Below are 17,066 nucleotides of genomic sequence, written 5' to 3'. Positions count from 1 at the left end.
TGACGCCTACCTTGTTGCAGTCTTTCAGCGGTCACCTGCCACGAGATTAAAAACCAGGATGTAGCCTGTGGGGCATAATCAGCACCACAGTCGTATCAGCAAGGTTCAGGGAAACGCATCGATATGGAGAGGTTGCCCGCTGGCAGTGAGATCTTCGTGGAGATTCCCGTTGAGCGTGTAATGCTAAAAATGAACTAGTTCAGACAGATACGCAGAATGTCATACTGCGGGAGGTTATCAGATATGACGGACTTCCGTTATGGCTCGAGACCTGACGGTAGCGTCTATGCAAATGCAAAGTCAGGATTCCGTGAGTTCATTGGTTGATGAAGGCGGTTTGGAAAAGTGTAATATTTAGCTTATAGCAAAAGTTGTGTCCAGTTCTAGCCCTTAGGTGTTCCTCGGACTAATCTAAATTTGCCTGAGGCCACAACCAAATGAATTCATGAAGGGTGTGAAAGGATATACAGTAGTACCAGTCTTTCACACACCTGTAGCATGCATAACGTTAACATTACACCCATTTTTTCGCCAAACAAAGTGTACCTTAGACTCACCAGCTTGAAAAGGCCATCATTGTCTCAGATACCAGAAACTGTTTTTTACATGGACACTGTGAGTGCACGATTGGGATCCTTCAAGGCTTCAAGTTCGGCCCATTTGTCAACGAATCATCGTCGCCATTTTCTGGAACATATCCGAGAACCCCAAATGGCCATCAAGATGGAGGACAGAGTGTGGAAACTTCCTGACTTGTGCATCTTGCAGCTGCGGAGGAAACAGGCAGGATCATGGATCACGATACCGTCCTCTTTAGTACGCAAATGTTGCCAAGTCAAGGCAAATGGCTGTGGCAATTGGAGGCAGGCTTCCAATACTATAGCCACCGATGAACGCAAGGTCCTTGAGGACGAAGTCATGGGGTCAAAAAAGTCAAAGAGGCAGATATACACTTCGGAGTACAGTACGGAAATCACATGGATAGCAGAACAAGATTAAAAACCACCTTAGGGACTGTTGCGGACCTACAAGTTAGCACGAGGAACCAGCAAGTTCGCAAAAGACTAAGTAACAACGTTGACATGAACGTGATGCGGCACCATTTATGGTTCCTGTATGATCGAAACTTTTAAAAGGTGCGAATATTGAAAGTAGTGAGACAGATCTCGAAGAGCACCAGTACTCAAGACAGTCAAGGCGATTAACACATGTAAAATGGTTTACAAGTACAATGTCTGAAGCGGCTACATAATCTGTTGGGTGGGTTTCGGTCCACGGGTATCGTGAGTAACAAAAGACAAAAGACAACAGCGGAGTAGATCGACAGCAGAAGGATGAAAAATAAAAATGAAGATTCAAGTCAGCCTACTGTAAACCATGTGTTGAATATACTTTAGAGAGTAATGGCAAAGACCACTACTCACACGCAATATAATTATATTAGCAAATGATACATTCTGTTTCTGGTTTTGCCAGTCTGGCCTCAAGGCGGGCGTGGAGCGTACCATCTGCGGTGAGATACGATGTTCCACTATTAAAAGACAAAAAGTCAGCATCAATCGTTAGAGAAATGCAAGGTGAAATGCGAACGTAATGTACTACGTGATGACGAGATACAACGAGAGATTAAACATACTCGTATTGTAAACTCTGACCCATCAAACTATCTGATAGAGGTACAACAATCTCGCTCGGCATCTCCGTCTTGGGTATAGGAGGTGCCAACTGTGAACTTCCGGTCTTAAGGCGAAGGCTGATCGTTGGATTGGGCTTAGACTTCTTGCGCGGTAAAGATGGACGTGAAGCGTCGGGAATAGGAGTATCAATGAGCGATGGTGTTGGAGTGGACGGAGAATGCTCGACTATGGTGAGCCGTGAATCCACCCATGTCGATGGGCTATGTTCCAAAAGACCAAGTGCGACGACCCAAGATCCGACCGGCTTTTTGTTAGCGCGAACATTTGGGTCATTCTTTGGGTCATTCTCAGGGAGTACTGTTGAGAAAGAAAAACTCCACATTCGCCCTCGTGCGATGAATTCGAGAACAATTCTTCTCGAGATACGCATACGTCTCTGGAATAGTGGAACCTCGAATGTGACAATAAAGGCACCCACACCGCTGGCAACATCCTCTACCCTAATCATATCTGGGGGTATATTCGCACCGAGCAGGATTTCGTCTGTGCCAGAAAGGGGAGAGAAGGCAGGAGAGAGTCGTAAACGCTGAAAGAGGACTTGATCGTTTGTGACAAGACAAGCTAAACGCATTTCTGAGACTGTAGATTCCGTGAGTGGTGCAGCACGGGTAAGAAGGGCGGTAAGTAGGTCATGCTCCGTCGGACTCGTTGGTTCAGCAGGACGTTTTACGATTGCCCAATATATGGGTGTGTGATCCTCGACAGACTTTTGCTGGAGCAGAGAGGCGAATGAGATTCCGTGTGTAACGCATGCTTCTGCGCAGCTATCTAGGATAGCAGGCGAAGCTGCAGGAAAGGGATGCTTGACTAGATCACGGATAAGATTAAGAACAGTGATGCGAACTTCCTTCGCTGTACGCGATGCAGTAAAAGGGAACCAAGATGTAGGTCCTTTACTTTTCTTGGTGGACAGTTTTTTGATTTGTAGTGTAGGATCGACATGTGATTGGGATGAGGAAGCAAAAGGCGACGAGGGTTCTGAGGGACGTCTGGGAGGCAACGGCGGGGGTGTAGGATGACCTTTCCCATTCACGCTTGAGCTTTGGTACGGACGTGAGCTTGACGGCTCCTGTGGAGAAACAAGGTCATCGTAAGACGGAGGCGCGTCTGTGTTGAGATCTGCGAGGTATTTGTCAACGATCATAATGGCTGCTTCCTTAGACTAAGACTAGTGACTCGGAAATGGGGCTCGAATATGTCCCTGCTGCGATTCTGGCTTCACCGCTGGAATAAAAGAAGAGAAGAGAGCTGCGCAGAATCTCGAGACAGGCTGCGGTTCTCTATGCGGCTTACTGGAGACGGCAGCACAGCCGTCGTTTATCTATCCATAGCGTTCCTGTGCAGCAGAAAGTACAGCCTCGGCACGGCCGTTCATTATAATTCTCAGGTTGACGTGTCATGGCCGCATGACAATTTTAGAGACATATCATCAAGCACCGAACTTTACTGAAAGTCCACTGCAGATCACAGTATGTACATTACTGTAAAGCATGACTTGACTTGCATAACCACCAATGACATTGGTACTTTACGCGCCATAAAAACATGATACATTTTGCGAGGGATATACGGCGGTACCCTCTAAAATAGCATAACATAAAGTGTGCAGTCATGGGATGGCGGTAGATATCCATGGACCCAAATATGACAACGTCTGGCGATCGTCTTACTCCTCATCCTCATCATCACCAGCGCCGCTGAAGGTTCCCAGTGATTAATTTAGAATAAGGTGAGATAGCCAAGTGGCGACTTACGCAATGTTGTAGAAGCGAAGTTGGTAGGTGTCCTTTTCCGATGCAACGACACTGAACCAGCAGAGTCAGAAGTGTGGGCTAAAATCATTTCAATATCAACCACATACCGAATCCAGTCACGGAGAGAGTTCTTCTTCAAGAACTTTTTCGTCAAGTATTTTAGATAACGCTTCGAGAAGGGGATGTTGGATGTAACGGTGATTTTGGTGTTGCCTGCAGAATTTATCCTCAGCGTCCAAAGCCAAGTGGGCACAAACATATATACTCACCATCCCGGGTGACCTTGACATTGTCGCCCAACTGCCCAGACTTGCCATCGACCTTTATGCGGTCGTGGAGGTACTTCTCAAAGTCAGCACCATCGAACACACCATCGCTGGCGGGTTTCGAGTAGTCGATCACAAATTTATGCTTGGAACTGGTGGTTTTTCCGGTGGTGGCCTTAGGCTAGAGGTAAAAAGAAAAACGCCTGGTGTGAGCCTACTGAGAAGATAGCTCAGCAAAGCGATTCCAGCGACGAACCATCTTGAAGTTGAGGGGATACTAAATGTAATGGGCTTTTAGTCTTGAGGGGCCTGGGTTATTCTCTACACGTTGAACTGTGCAATCTCCCGATTTTGTATACTGTACAGTTGCTACAATAAGGTTTACAGTAGAGCGGCTCACCGCCGGCGTTTCCTTATAGGGTACCAGTGCTGTTTTCCTGACGTCACAGCGGGCCTATTTGGCCCTTACTATCAGTAGGACTTGGATGATGGTCACGGTCCCCACTAACAAACACCCAGTGTATCCATCGAATTTTGGGCTCCCAAGATTGCGTTGACAACTATAAAAACAGCGTAATCATACATTTCGATGTCCAAGGTACTACACAGCTCTATGTATCATGAACGTCACATTGAATTTGAGTTGTAGAACTCACAGCCAGAGTGTCAAGCCGAAGGTATGGTTCAGCTGCCTAAGGTGACAATAAGTTTTTACCATCTTTCAGCTTGCGCTCTTCAAACTTGTCTCTCCTCCAACACCTACTCTCCAGAAAACTGTGGCCGCCAGTTGCGCGGGCTCTACCTTTGTTGCAAACAGATGTATAGCGAAAGCGAAGGCAAAAAGGAATCAAGCGCATGTCCTATGTCAAGTGTCGTCGAAAGGTGGTTTAAGAGGCACCCAGCTGATGGGCAAGATGCGAACAAGAAAAAATAAGCATCAGCAAGTACCAATATTTGGTGGTGAGCATGACAGTCAGTTCTATAGGTGCTCTGATATCGATTCCAACCCCGAGCGCTGAAGGACATAAGCCAAATTTAGGACGAGTGCGATGTGTAAGTAGAATGTACTGAAATATGATGAAACAATTGCTCGCCACGGTGCGCTTTGTTGATTGTCACACTCGTCGGACTATTAGCGCTTGGCATCGGGTTACATGTTATTCGAATATGCACGACGAGGTACAATGTATAGTCCGATTCATACCTATCCAAGATGTCACTAACAATTATCAGGCTATGCCCAAACTTATTGAAAATAGTTTATATTCCTATTCGTGGCCACACCCCTCTTTTACTCTTTAACCGATCTACGCTTTTCACTCGTTGTTTCGGTTTCTGTGAGGCTCCTATGGCGTTTTGCATCCACTGAAATGAATGATCAACCTGCTTGCGTCAAATAGTTGATGCTCAATAAATTCGACGAATCATGGGGAGCCCTAAGGCCTGCCAAATCCGATCGAAAAGGGGATTTGGCGCGCGTTTACGGGAGCAATTGACCTGATAGGACCCTGGTGTAGAGGCGCGCTCATCTCTGATCCCCCGTTTTTCTCTCCAGCCAATCGGAGAGACACTGGCATCGCCTGTCGTAGTTCTAGTAATCTTGTCACTTGAGAACCCTCAGCGCTAACCTAAGAGCTGTTCATAGTATACCCTCGTACCCGCCTTGTTTCCAGGTTGATACATTCAGGACAAGGCTGACTTTAATTCTCGATTTTTGATTGAAGATGTCTTGCAGTATGGTTCTCATATTTAAATGTAAGAATATAGCCTGACATATCTCCAGATAGCAGGATTCCCCAGTTTGTCGGAAGAACTAGTCTCTTGTCACGAAACGAGAGTTTTAGGCTTGATAGCGGCAGAAGGCAGAAACTTATTGGTATTCTTGATGCTTTACACGAGCTCGCTCAAGATGATATTAATCAAAGTAAACATCAACGCACTTTTCTAATGTCGTAAACTGAAGGTCGCATTTTCAGGCTACCAAGCAAAAAATAACCTTGAGACTGCTAAACATCTTCGTGAGCACACAATATCACTGTCATATTCGAGATCTCCTATGGGTGTATAGGCAGCTATAGCTATGGATCCAACTCATGGCCCGAAAATCACAAACATACCCTCCACTCATTTCACTCGTTCCATAAGTAAGCTCTCACCGTAACATCTGGCCTTGGCTTCAATGTGTTGTTTCACAGAAAAATAAATGATCTTGACAAAGAGGTTATTCGCCTCTTCTCCACTTTGGACAGTTTAAACTAACCTACATGCAGCTCAGAAGATTTGCAACTGCAGCTCGTCAGCTGGGTGGTTCTGTTGGGATTCTTTCATCTGCCTTCAGACTACGTGAACGCCTAGCCCAAATCAAATTTCTGTTTCAAGAAAATGCTGCTGATCTCTTTCCAGGTAAAGTGCCACGTCAGCCCCGTGAGACGCTTGTAAACAACCTTCGTGATCAACGAAGTGCTCGACGAAAGAGCGTAATTTTTAACATTGGAGAACCTGTGGTGGATGATGACTTGGACTCTGAGCTTTTCCCTGAGCAATTCGGGGATTTTGCTGATGATGTCATGACATTTCTAAGATGCCTCAACGAATTCCCAGAATTCGCGGATGAGACGGTCAGCGCTTCTATTCACTCTTTCGAACGTGACCTAAAGGTGGGTGTAAAGACACCATATTTAGTTTGTGTATTTATTAGCTGATCGACGAATAGCACTGGGCTGATTCTCTACAATCATTCAAAGGTCTGCACTTTTTGTAACCTAATAGTCTCTCGACTCAGCAGCGTATGCAGGACAGCTCAAATATCCCGCAAGTCAAAAATACATCCATGAACTCACGGCGGAGATGGGCCACCATATTGATAACATGATAGGTTCTTTGTCAATGTTCATCGAGATAGGTAAGCAAACATCAAAAATACATCCTGAGAACTGTAATGTATCCAAGGATATAGGCATACCCTCCGTTCTTTTTACCCAAAAGCACGATGCAACCACCTTAACCAACCTATCTACTGTTGCAACCTTTTTCTCCGCGGTTACAGCTACGACGCTTCAATTCTCGTATGGAGAAACAGGCAATTGGCTGGCTGCTTCTGTCAATGCCTTTTGGTTTTCTTCACTTGTTCTTAGCATCGCAGCTGCTATCAACAGTTTACTTGGTCTTACTTGGAAGCAAGCCCTATAGTGAGTACGAAATGTGACTGGTTGGTATTAAAAAGTTGATATCATTATAGCACCATGGTAGTCATTCCCCTGGATACCAATGTCCAAGGTGGATTCAGATATGGATCAAGCGCTCTCCTCTAGTGTTCCTGATGTTCTCTGTGGCATGTTTTTCCGTTGGATTGGTCCTATTCACCTATTCCACCAACCAAGTAATGTTTATTTTTGTTAAAATATGACGCACGAACTGACTGCGATGGATTTAGCACTATGTCACTTCTACCATCACCGTGATTCTCACTGCTTTTACCAGCCTGGGTCTATTATTTGTGGTCGCCTGGATTGGATTCGAGAAGTGGATATTCGTCCGCTTCATGGGACAAAAATGGCTCCGGGGTGTGATATCGGATGTAGTGACGGATACCTTTCGATTCGGCACGGTTGTTTTCCCAAAAGCAGTGCGCTCTTTGAGTCAAAGGCGTTTGCAGGCCGTAGGACGTTGGCTCAAGTGGATGACATCTTCATTTATTAGTGTGATAAAATCACACACGAAAACAAAAGCCAATATAAGAGGGGAAGATCCCGTGCTTCCTGTCACTCGACTTCCATCAGAGCTATTAGCAACTCAAGGAGCGAACGAGCGCAGTACCGTTCCCGTTACAGACACCAACCCTAGGCAGTCCGACTCAAGAGACAGTGAGTCTGCGATACACGGCTTACCGAGGCCCAAGGAGCGCTTTCGCACTGCTGTGAATAAGGTAATGGTTGCCAATGCTCTACGAAAACCATACCCTTCGTCAGTATACCATCGAAGGCATAGCACAGGAGATGCTCCCCGGCTAAAGAATTTGGTAGCATTGCGTGATCTTTCTATTCACGATGCCCCCGTGCATGATATACAGTTTTCACCAGATGGAAAATTACTGGCGACCTGCAGGTGCATACTATCTCCTTGTGTTTCTACGTTGTGGTGCTTATTTTATTTTATTTAGTTTAGACCGGACGTCTGTGCTTTTTTCCGTCGATGTACGTTAAATGACCTTGGATCTCAAGAGACATTGATATATTGATATATTTAAATCTTGTAGGACATCTACACTGGCGCCATGTCAACTCCCTGTATTCTTCCCCATACATCTGTCAGTCAAGTAGCCTGGTGAGTATGCACGTAAGTTGTAATACGGAATAATCTAACAATGCATCACAGGTCACCGACAGGCCACTTATTACTGACAAGAACTAATCGTGGCATTAAGATCTGGACGGGGGTAAGCTTATCGATTCAACCTATCCTATATTTAGTATTGATATACGGGTTGGTTCGAACATTCCATCCAGGAAGGACTATGTAAGTTGACTATTGATCGACAATGTGCCGTACATTGCGTTTCTTGGTTTCCTGGAGGAGAAGGTCAGCCTTTCTCCATTATAAAGATGGAAGTCAATGACATCGGTGAAACATAAAAATAGCTTTCGTGTCTGCAGAAGGGGACCAAGTAGTCAAACTCGTGAGTAGCATATCTAGTGTACACAGTAAATACTGATGCGCCTTATTCCAGGATTTGGATGGTAATGTATGATATGGTGTAGTCTCGAGAGATCTAGCAATAGTGATAATATCTATGCCAAATAGGTAATGGGCAGGTTCAAATTTCCTCGGATGATGGTACGCTGCATTGCGATCACACCAAATTCGCAATACTTGCTCGGCATTGGACATATCTTGATTTCACCCAACAGAGCAGCCAACAGCTCCAACCCAGTTGAAAAATGGCTTTTGAGTACGTGGTCAAAATGCTTCATTATGATAAACTAATTAAAGAGCGGGGCAGTCTACAATTTAGAGACTAGACAAATCGAAGAGTAAGGCTCTCCACTCACTTTGCCGAGCGAACAGCTAAGATCACCACAGTCGTGTACTCGTTCACAGTGATGTTCGAGATATCGCAATAGATCGAAGCGGATCATGGGTTCTGGTTTCCTACGAATACAAAGTCAGTGCTTAGTGCGTTCTACAAGAAAATTTACTTGACTGTGGTTATTTAGGCCCCCCCACAATTATGGAAAATAGATGTATTACCATCTCGTCGGAATGGTGCCGAGACCACCGTGAAGTTATCGTTTCGTCACAAATACATTCCGTTCGCACCAGTCGATTTTGCAGGACCGAGTTGTTTTGGAGGAATCGATGATCAGTTTGTTCTCTGTGCGGGTAAAGGTGTGTCCTGTGCTCATAATGTAAGGCTTCACACGCATCTGACGATAGTTGCGCAGCTGGAGATATTTATATATGGGACCGAGAAAGTGCGATGATACTCCACAACGTCCGGGCTCCTGCATGGGACGATGGTGACCTAACATGCATAGCGTATAACAACGCTGAGGAGAACAAATTCACGTTCGCAACTGGAAGTCATTTTGGCCCAGTGAGGATATGGACGACTCTCAGTGGTGGTTCTCGTATTGAGCATAGTCCATGGCTGCCATCGCGTTCACCTACATCAGTATCAATGCCCCTTCGAGCTGAATCTCCCGAAATTTTGAATGACGATGCGGACCGCTCCATCCTTCAAACAATATTTACACCAGATTTGCTGCTGGTAGCAAGCCCTACTAGCTTTGAAGACCCTGGCGGAACCATCCTCGAGTCTACTAGTCAAAAGGATAGAATAACTTAATCTCAAACCAGATAGTTACTAGACTTCACAACAATATCATGACTGATAAAAACTGACACGGGTCACAAAAGAAGGGAGTCTTCCAAAGTTCTTATTCTAATGTCGAGCGTGTTGTTCAGCTTGAAGCCCGAGATTATACCCAGCCTCAGAGGTCAAACCACTTTCAATTTCGATGAAACCAGAATGTGTATAAAATACAAAACTCGACGATATCTTTATCATACAGCACTCCTTTGGACGGGATGACAGAAAGGGTCACTGGACACCAGCAGCGCGAGGAGAAGCCGCGTAAACACCGAGCCATGCAACATATCCGCTCGCCATTTACCACGACTATTCCTTAAGGCGTCGGGGCGAATAACCCAACAGTGGCGCAAGTGGCCATGCATGTACCGAGCCCGACATTGCAAGCCATTATGGCGGGAGGGGCAGCAACGATAGTTACGCCAAAAGTGAATCCAGCAGCTGCATAACACGCAACTGCTAGCCCGTTACAACCTGTGAAGTGAAAATGTATGCGCGTCCGTGGCAGACGAACATGGTGCCATGTACACACCTGTCTGGCACATTGCGTATGCAAGAGGTCCACCAAGAGCGGCAGGAGCAGAAGCGGCCACCACAAGAAGAGCAGCTGTTGATTTGAGGTTCATAGCTCTATTTCAGATGGTCTGTGTGTTTCGATGGGCAATGAGAGGTGGTGGTAGACCCTGGGGAAACAACGAGGCAACGCTGAAGCTTTTATACGCATACGTCAGTACTGCCTCAAGGTATTATCAAGTTATTGAAATAAATTTCTAGCATTTCAAATTTACATAAATGGGATTGGCATCACGTCTGGCACCTCATTTGATCCTGAATACTACCATTTATATGTGAATCTTTCCAATTTTATTGGTACGATATGGATGAGGCTTACATGAACAAGCCAAAATGGACATAGGGAGTTGCCTAGACTCGAAATCTGGTCAGAATCTGCACGCCCACAGCATACCAATTCAATTGTTCGACTATCAATGCCATCTACAAAACTTCACAGAGCGCTTGAGACTGCGTATATTATGTATGACACCACTTAGCAGTCTTATTCAGACAGTTTGTTGTTTTGTAGCAGTAAGCACATTGATGGTCAGGAGTCGGTATCGTTTCGAGGACGTTGAAAGAGCCCGACTTGTTCAGACGGAGTTCATGTCAATTAGAATAGCTTGCCCGCGCTCACTCCGGTAACCACGAAGCAATGCCTTTTGAAACTCAGAACTGACTCAGCAGACTCCTGAGTGAAATCACGAAGGACGCTTCAAGCTCGAGGAAGGTGTGCGGCCGATCATTAGATACAGAGTAATCCGTTCTTCAACCATATTAACATCGTTCAGAGTAAAAGGCTAAGAGCACCCTTACCGCCTAAATCGATTAGGCGAGTCTCGCATACCGAAGGAAGCATGGAAAGCAGGGGTAGCGTGCGGAATCCCGACTGGTGAGCTAATCCAGGAAAGTAAAAATGAGTCAGAGTAAAATTAAAAACTCGAGGTATACTGGAGGTATCCTTGAGGCTTGAGACTATATATACAGGATCTCTCACTGAGTGATTCCCCAACATGAGTCACAATTGCCCCACTTTGCATCAGCAGAGACTCGGTGCTCTCGACAATGCTTTCATTTTCTTGTTGTGAAATCTTATCTCAATTGAGCAACGTTCTCACGATGAATCTGACGGCGATGATGGACTCTGGCTTTCTGATCATTCGCAATCAGACTTTTCCCTCTCTGATGACGACGAACTTGAAGGAGAAAGGTCTCAAATTGCAGGGGTTTCCATTCCTCACCTCGAGACTCTTGTGAAAGAGTATATATGCTTACGATGAGATGTACAGAAAACCCGCGTTTTTAACACTTATCCTCACGCACCTCGTGTGCCTCAGTTCATTTTGTTAGAGTGGTCACGCCTTAATAATAATGCTCGCTTTCGACACATCCTTCGTATGAATCCCACCACGTTTGATGCAATCCTTGGACGAATTCAGAGTCACTGGATATTTACCAATAATTCCAATAACGAGCAAATTCCCACCGAAATTTAACTCACCATCTTCTTGAATTGTATTGGCCATTACGGAAACAGCTCCACTGCTGCCGATTTGGCTGACTGGGCCGGTGTGTCAGTTGGTAGTGTTGAGCTCTGCACAAAGTGGACTATGATCGCCATCTTATCTCTTCATGATGAGATGATCTCACCTCCGACTGACGAGGAAAAGGCAGAGGCGAAGAGATGGGTCAAAAAACAAGTCTGTGAGGCCTGGGAGAATGGCTATCTGTCGGTCGATGGGACAACCTTCAACTTGTTTCAAAAGCCAGGCCATCATGGTGAAACATTCTTCGACAGGAAATCAAACTACTCTCTTAGCGCCCAGGTAGGTTTTTGCATTTTATGACTGACAGCTACTGACAAATATATATATATATATAGATTACAACTTTACCCCACAACCTGAAGATCGTTGACTACGGCCTCGGACACACAGGTAGTGTCCATGATTTGTCAGCTTTTTGTGACACCGCCATTTATCAAACACCGGAGAAGTTTTTCACTGCGGGTGAATGGCTGTGGGGCGACTCAGCTTATCCTGTGTCTCCGACATGTGTTTTGCCATTCAAGCGAGTCCCCAACCAGGCATTGACCCGTCAACAACGCCATTTCAACTATCATCTATCCCGTGTTCAAATTCGCTCGAAGCATGCCATTGGGCTGCTCAAAATACGTTTCCAATCGCTCAAAGAACTTTGCATTCAAATCAATTGCAGCCAACAAATTGATTATGCCATTTCCTGGATTCGGTGCTGTTTTATTCTTCATAATTTCATCATCCGCATTGAAGGCCAGGACCACAATTCACGCAACAATATTAATCGGGACTGGCAGTTGGAATTGGATGAATTATTAGCAGATGGCATTGAGGATGTGGGAGATGACAACGGCAAAGATATGCCCGTGAACCTTCCCTAAGATCTCCGTGAAAGATTGGTAGTTGATCTGTTCTCTAGCTCTTTGTATTGTTGTACTTAGTTCCAGTAAATTCTCTCTATGCTTGCACAGTTTTTGATCTAATCTGAATAAAAAGTTCTTGATCATATCATCATATATCGTTCATACTAAGCAATACAAGAAAGCAGGGATACATAAAAACAGGTACATAGCAACACATAATCCAACATAGCAAAATGTATTCCGACAATAAAAAAACCTAATGTTCCCATCAACAACTTTGGATGTGCTCATCAGTGCTATACATGTTATCCTGCCCACCTGTGTGAATGCTGAATGCACTACCATGCATGTCATTCAGCCCACCGTTGTCTTCATTGCCTTGCTGGTGATGGATTTGGGAGTCGAACGAGTAATCTCCGGGTTGAAAATAGTCTTGAGATTGGCGAGAATGCAAGTCACCAGCAGCAGCAGGAATAGATGGCGATAGCGTGTTCAGCAGAGGCTGCATGTTAGTAAGACCACGAGGGTCACTTTGGTCACTATTTGCGAGTGCTGCATTGAAATTATTGAGTGGGGGATGAATAGACACAGTAGAATGGGCAAAAGATGACCTAGAAAATCTGGCGTTGACAGAAGCAGATGATGACGGTTCAGGTTCCTGTCCCCTGTCCATCTTGTACCGCATCTCAATCTCATACTTTTTAACCTCCACTTCAGCTGCGATACACATCTTCTCTATCTCAATATTGTGTTCCGCATTAAGCTTTGCAATGTTTGCCTGCTCACCCTTTTTCGCTAGAGTGATATTGTATTCGAGCTTCAAGTTCTTGTTCCGGATGCTCTCAATGGTCTGAATGCCCTTCAGGCGCTTTTCGTCATTTGAACGTTCATCGGCATCTGCAATAATAGGCCCCATAACCTTCTTGAGAAGGTCAGCCTCAGTTTCACGTGCGTGTGCCTCTTCGCCTTCATCTGAACGTGCACGCTTCCCTTTACTCCTCCTGGACGTGGTACTATCAGCAATACTTGCTGTCCGTCCATGGCCTGACGATGTAGGGGACTTCCCACGAAGAGCAACGGCACTAGCCTGAATGCTTCTCCAATGTTCTGCTGTGACTGACGTCGTTGATGTTGCCACATCAACGGGAAGAGATGTCGCCGATGCAGAACCGCCAGATACCATGCTAGGAAGTGAGACGGAAGATGCATGAGCACTGTTGAAAGAGAAGGATGATATAGTGGGGTCGGACGAAGAGAAAGCAACCGGATTAGTGTAGGGGTACACAATGTTAGTGGTGGAGCCATGCTGCTGAGGCATGTTTGTATACTGCTGAGGGACATTGGTATACTGCTGAGGCACGTTGGTATACTGCTGAGGCCACTGAAATTGAGCATTGTGAACAAAACTGGTATTGGTTTGCGGCATCGTGAACTGCTGCGCAACTACACCGAGCGGGGGCATGTTAATATGGGATGAACGACTACGCGATACTACCGGACGAGAGCTTGGACCCGGCTGATGGCTAGACCCACCAGGCTGCTGAAAGGATGCAGTAGGATATCCACCATCACCACTAGTAGACATAGACAGCCTTTCCTGTTCATGCTGCTGAATGCCCCGAGCCATAGCATCATGATCAGCACGCATCGGGAACAACAGAGTCACAGCTTGAGAGTCGATGTACTGGCCCTTGGACCCTGTCACTGGTTTAGCGTTATATTTCGGCGATGTTTCCCAGAATGCATGCAACTGATCCCACCACTTGAAGTCCTTTCGGATTTTCTCTGATAAATGTTTTAATGAGGTATATTTTAATATATCTACAGACTTACAAAAAGAATTATCAAAACCCTGCGATGCTTCCTCCGATGTTATACCCTGACCAGTCTCCAAAAGACCTCGTACAAGTGCCTTATATTTATCGCCCAATCTATATAGTTTGGTTAATAAAATAATAGACAACATATAAGCAAAATACATGCATTGCTAATCAATTCTGTACAGAAACACCAAACTTCTTGCGGTGGTGATCAACAGCAACATGCATCATTTCTTGAGAGTCATTCTTGAAGACGTGCTTTGCAATCCATTCATGGATATGTTCCTTCACTTTTTTGGTGTTCTTGATGACTGGCCTCCCTTCATCCTTGGCTACAGACCTAGAGTCCGAAAAAAGCATCTGACGGTGTTGTCATGCACCAAAGTTGATTGGTAGCATGGACAGGTGTCAATAATGAAGCGAATATTCAAAAGACTCGCCTTTGCGCCACACAGGCACAGTGCCACGTGGAATAGTAATTAATATTGCCTTTTTCGAACTTGTGGCTGATCAGCACCACCTCTATTAGGCAATCCAGTCACGCTCACCTTTGCTTTTCCATTCGGTACTTTCCGCGTTTCGGCATTTCGGCAAATTTTCGCGTCGCCACTGGCTACACATTGCATTGCACCCTCGCTTTTGTCGTTTCCCTTACTCCCCTTCCTTTGCCTAGCCCCACCATGGGCCCCTTCCTCTCCTTTTTATTCTCACCGGACGGTCGTTTCTGGGTCCCCATTCTAATCCACTTGTTTGTCACCTCCACCCTCCTCCTCCTCATCTTATTTGCACCCCCACCATTTCTGATGTCACCACTTCCTATCCGCTTCCGTCGCCGATCCGTTGACTACCACGTGCCACTGCTGATATCAGCAAAGCCCCGGCGGCCGGTTCAAATAGGGCAACAGGTCCATCTTCATGACGTCGATCTGCCATCATATACTATCAAAACATCGGTCGCTCGTCTTGCCTGGTTGGAGCGTGGGTGGGTAATTTTTGAGCTGGAGAAGGTTCATCCCCTTGCGTCGCCCATGTTCATCGCTGTCCCATTCACTTGGGTACACTTATCATTTGTCCATCGTCTTCGCTACAGCTACACCTACCACACGCTGCCTGGGACTTACTTGTTCCAAATTGGAACTACTCCTCTCCCTCCCTCGTTTGATCAGGTGGTCCAACACAACCAGTCCATTGGTAAGGCCATGGAACTATCAGATTTGGACTAGGTGGTGGACCGGTGGCTCCAGTTTCTTTTTCTTCAGCAGAACATTCATTTACAGTGCGATTATTTTTGATTTTTGAATCATTTTTATGGACACATATTTTTTTAGAATGCCTGACTGACAATAAAGGAACTGTGTTGATACTGATAGTGTTTTGCCTTGCCCCTTTTTTTACTGCATCTTCCCATGACATCATGATTTTCCTGCTCTCCTTTTGCTATTGGACTTTACTTTATGGCTGTACAAACCTGTGACATTACTCACAGCATTTATTGTTCTATCCCTTTCTTTTCCTTTTTTTTGACAATCTTATCCTGTACTACCTACGCAGGATTTGTCAGCGTACATTCCTTCCTTCATATTCTTTCTCATTCTTTTTGCACAGCTATACTGTGCATAGCCTACTTTTCTTTTACTATATAAACCCCTGTATTTTACCTTGTAAAAAAAAAAGAACAAGAAATCCAATCCAGACTTCTTCTCTACTCTCAAGTTCACTACTCTGCTACTTGTGATCCAGTGTGGTCACAACACTTCCCACTTCTACCACTGTCAACTGCTGTCATCGTCACTTCCCACTTTTGAAGTTATTGTCATCCCTTTCGATTAGAGTCCTTCTGAGCACTACAGTTTGTGCGTCAGGAGCCTGCTATCACTGGGAACCTCGTCACCTCGTCATCCTCGTCGTTCTCAAACCTACCTTGTGCTACCATTAACAAGGTAGTGCTCGTCTATACTCGCCACAAAGCACCTATCTTCCTATAAATTCAACTATCCCTCCTCCTCAAAAACCCACACTCATACACCTCTGGGTTTTACTTTGAAGGATCCTCATATATACCACCCCACGAACAACCAGAGCACCCACTGTTCTAGGAGGCAAAGCCCATAAACAAGTTCCGTGGAATCTGGGAGGACTGTGTGTTAGTTTGTTTTTGTGTGTGGTTTTCTAACAACAGTTCTCATCATTCGACACCGTTTCGGAACGAGCTGACGTGTTCGGCGACACAGTTCATTTTGAAAAGAGCTTGTCACACCACTGAGTACTGATAAGATAAGATAGGCCTTTGATCCCATCATGTGATCATGTGATGAAAAGTGTTACACTTGGTGACAAACCAGAAAATTGCTATCTCTTCTCGCTTGATATGAATTATTTATGGTTTTTTGTTTGAGAGAAAAGCTGAATTTGGTAAATACAAATATAATACTGTAAGAAGAACTAAAAAAAATGGTGCCACGCAAGACGGGATAGATTTTTTGTGGCAAAGATGACAAAAATTCAAGTTGTGATTTGCCTCATCACGCCAGTGGTCACAGGCCAAATCACGTCCTATGATGGCGTCGGTTGTGCATGACGCCTTTCTTACTTAATCTACAATCCTGAAATGTGTGTAACAGGTGTGACATAGCGTGAGAAATATTGTTTGCGCTGAGAGTCGTTCAAGACGAGCGCGTTTGCAAACAGCTCTCGTTTTGAAACG

The 17,066-nt window shown here is 45.2% G+C and overlaps 8 protein-coding genes across 8 annotated transcripts; 4 read left to right on the top strand and 4 right to left on the bottom strand.

The window, feature by feature from the left end:
* Nucleotides 1-606: 606 nt before the first annotated feature.
* SERLADRAFT_436271 (uncharacterized protein) lies at nucleotides 607-999 on the top strand (the record flags this gene model as incomplete). Its single annotated transcript, XM_007316571.1, has 1 exon — nucleotides 607-999. The coding sequence occupies one exon, from the start codon at nucleotides 607-609 to the stop codon at nucleotides 997-999; it is 393 nt and encodes a 130-aa protein (XP_007316633.1).
* Nucleotides 1,000-1,118: 119 nt separating this feature from the next.
* Nucleotides 1,119-3,149, bottom strand: SERLADRAFT_463545 (uncharacterized protein; the record flags this gene model as incomplete). The annotated part of the gene is made up of 4 exons (XM_007316570.1): nucleotides 1,119-1,368; nucleotides 1,425-1,531; nucleotides 1,591-2,675; nucleotides 2,751-3,149. The coding sequence occupies 2 exons, from the start codon at nucleotides 2,839-2,841 to the stop codon at nucleotides 1,627-1,629; spliced, it is 1,140 nt and encodes a 379-aa protein (XP_007316632.1).
* Nucleotides 3,150-3,196: 47 nt separating this feature from the next.
* On the bottom strand, nucleotides 3,197-4,034 carry SERLADRAFT_463543 (uncharacterized protein; the record flags this gene model as incomplete). The annotated part of the gene is made up of 5 exons (XM_007316569.1): nucleotides 3,197-3,394; nucleotides 3,452-3,502; nucleotides 3,559-3,664; nucleotides 3,721-3,898; nucleotides 3,974-4,034. 5 exons carry the CDS (start codon nucleotides 3,974-3,976, stop codon nucleotides 3,364-3,366), a joined length of 369 nt encoding a protein of 122 aa, XP_007316631.1.
* A 170-nt stretch (nucleotides 4,035-4,204) lies between these two features.
* On the top strand, nucleotides 4,205-5,034 carry SERLADRAFT_463540 (uncharacterized protein; the record flags this gene model as incomplete). Its single annotated transcript, XM_007316568.1, has 5 exons — nucleotides 4,205-4,315; nucleotides 4,367-4,394; nucleotides 4,443-4,677; nucleotides 4,739-4,896; nucleotides 4,951-5,034. 3 exons carry the CDS (start codon nucleotides 4,307-4,309, stop codon nucleotides 4,649-4,651), a joined length of 246 nt encoding a protein of 81 aa, XP_007316630.1.
* A 947-nt stretch (nucleotides 5,035-5,981) lies between these two features.
* Nucleotides 5,982-9,562, top strand: SERLADRAFT_436268 (uncharacterized protein; the record flags this gene model as incomplete). The annotated part of the gene is made up of 18 exons (XM_007316567.1): nucleotides 5,982-6,374; nucleotides 6,431-6,461; nucleotides 6,503-6,619; nucleotides 6,674-6,782; nucleotides 6,852-6,905; nucleotides 6,967-7,096; nucleotides 7,151-7,821; nucleotides 7,877-7,910; nucleotides 7,973-8,040; nucleotides 8,092-8,152; nucleotides 8,223-8,295; nucleotides 8,355-8,392; nucleotides 8,444-8,458; nucleotides 8,518-8,665; nucleotides 8,717-8,747; nucleotides 8,797-8,878; nucleotides 8,931-9,102; nucleotides 9,159-9,562. The coding sequence occupies 18 exons, from the start codon at nucleotides 5,982-5,984 to the stop codon at nucleotides 9,560-9,562; spliced, it is 2,631 nt and encodes an 876-aa protein (XP_007316629.1).
* Nucleotides 9,563-9,712: 150 nt separating this feature from the next.
* Nucleotides 9,713-10,186, bottom strand: SERLADRAFT_385137 (uncharacterized protein; the record flags this gene model as incomplete). The annotated part of the gene is made up of 2 exons (XM_007316566.1): nucleotides 9,713-10,060; nucleotides 10,119-10,186. 2 exons carry the CDS (start codon nucleotides 10,129-10,131, stop codon nucleotides 9,903-9,905), a joined length of 171 nt encoding a protein of 56 aa, XP_007316628.1.
* A 1,565-nt stretch (nucleotides 10,187-11,751) lies between these two features.
* Nucleotides 11,752-12,645, top strand: SERLADRAFT_360716 (uncharacterized protein; the record flags this gene model as incomplete). The annotated part of the gene is made up of 2 exons (XM_007316565.1): nucleotides 11,752-11,967; nucleotides 12,024-12,645. 2 exons carry the CDS (start codon nucleotides 11,752-11,754, stop codon nucleotides 12,558-12,560), a joined length of 753 nt encoding a protein of 250 aa, XP_007316627.1.
* Nucleotides 12,646-12,810: 165 nt separating this feature from the next.
* SERLADRAFT_436265 (uncharacterized protein) lies at nucleotides 12,811-14,190 on the bottom strand (the record flags this gene model as incomplete). Its single annotated transcript, XM_007316564.1, has 1 exon — nucleotides 12,811-14,190. One exon carries the CDS (start codon nucleotides 14,188-14,190, stop codon nucleotides 12,811-12,813), a length of 1,380 nt encoding a protein of 459 aa, XP_007316626.1.
* Between the last annotated feature and the right edge of the window lie 2,876 nt (nucleotides 14,191-17,066).

The sequence above is a fragment of the Serpula lacrymans genome (assembly GCF_000218685.1).
Source record: "Serpula lacrymans var. lacrymans S7.9 unplaced genomic scaffold SERLAscaffold_5, whole genome shotgun sequence".
NCBI classification, from domain to species: Eukaryota; Fungi; Basidiomycota; class Agaricomycetes; order Boletales; family Serpulaceae; genus Serpula; species Serpula lacrymans.
Note: the sequence above shows the minus strand (reverse complement) of the source record. Positions and strands in the feature narration are given on the sequence as shown.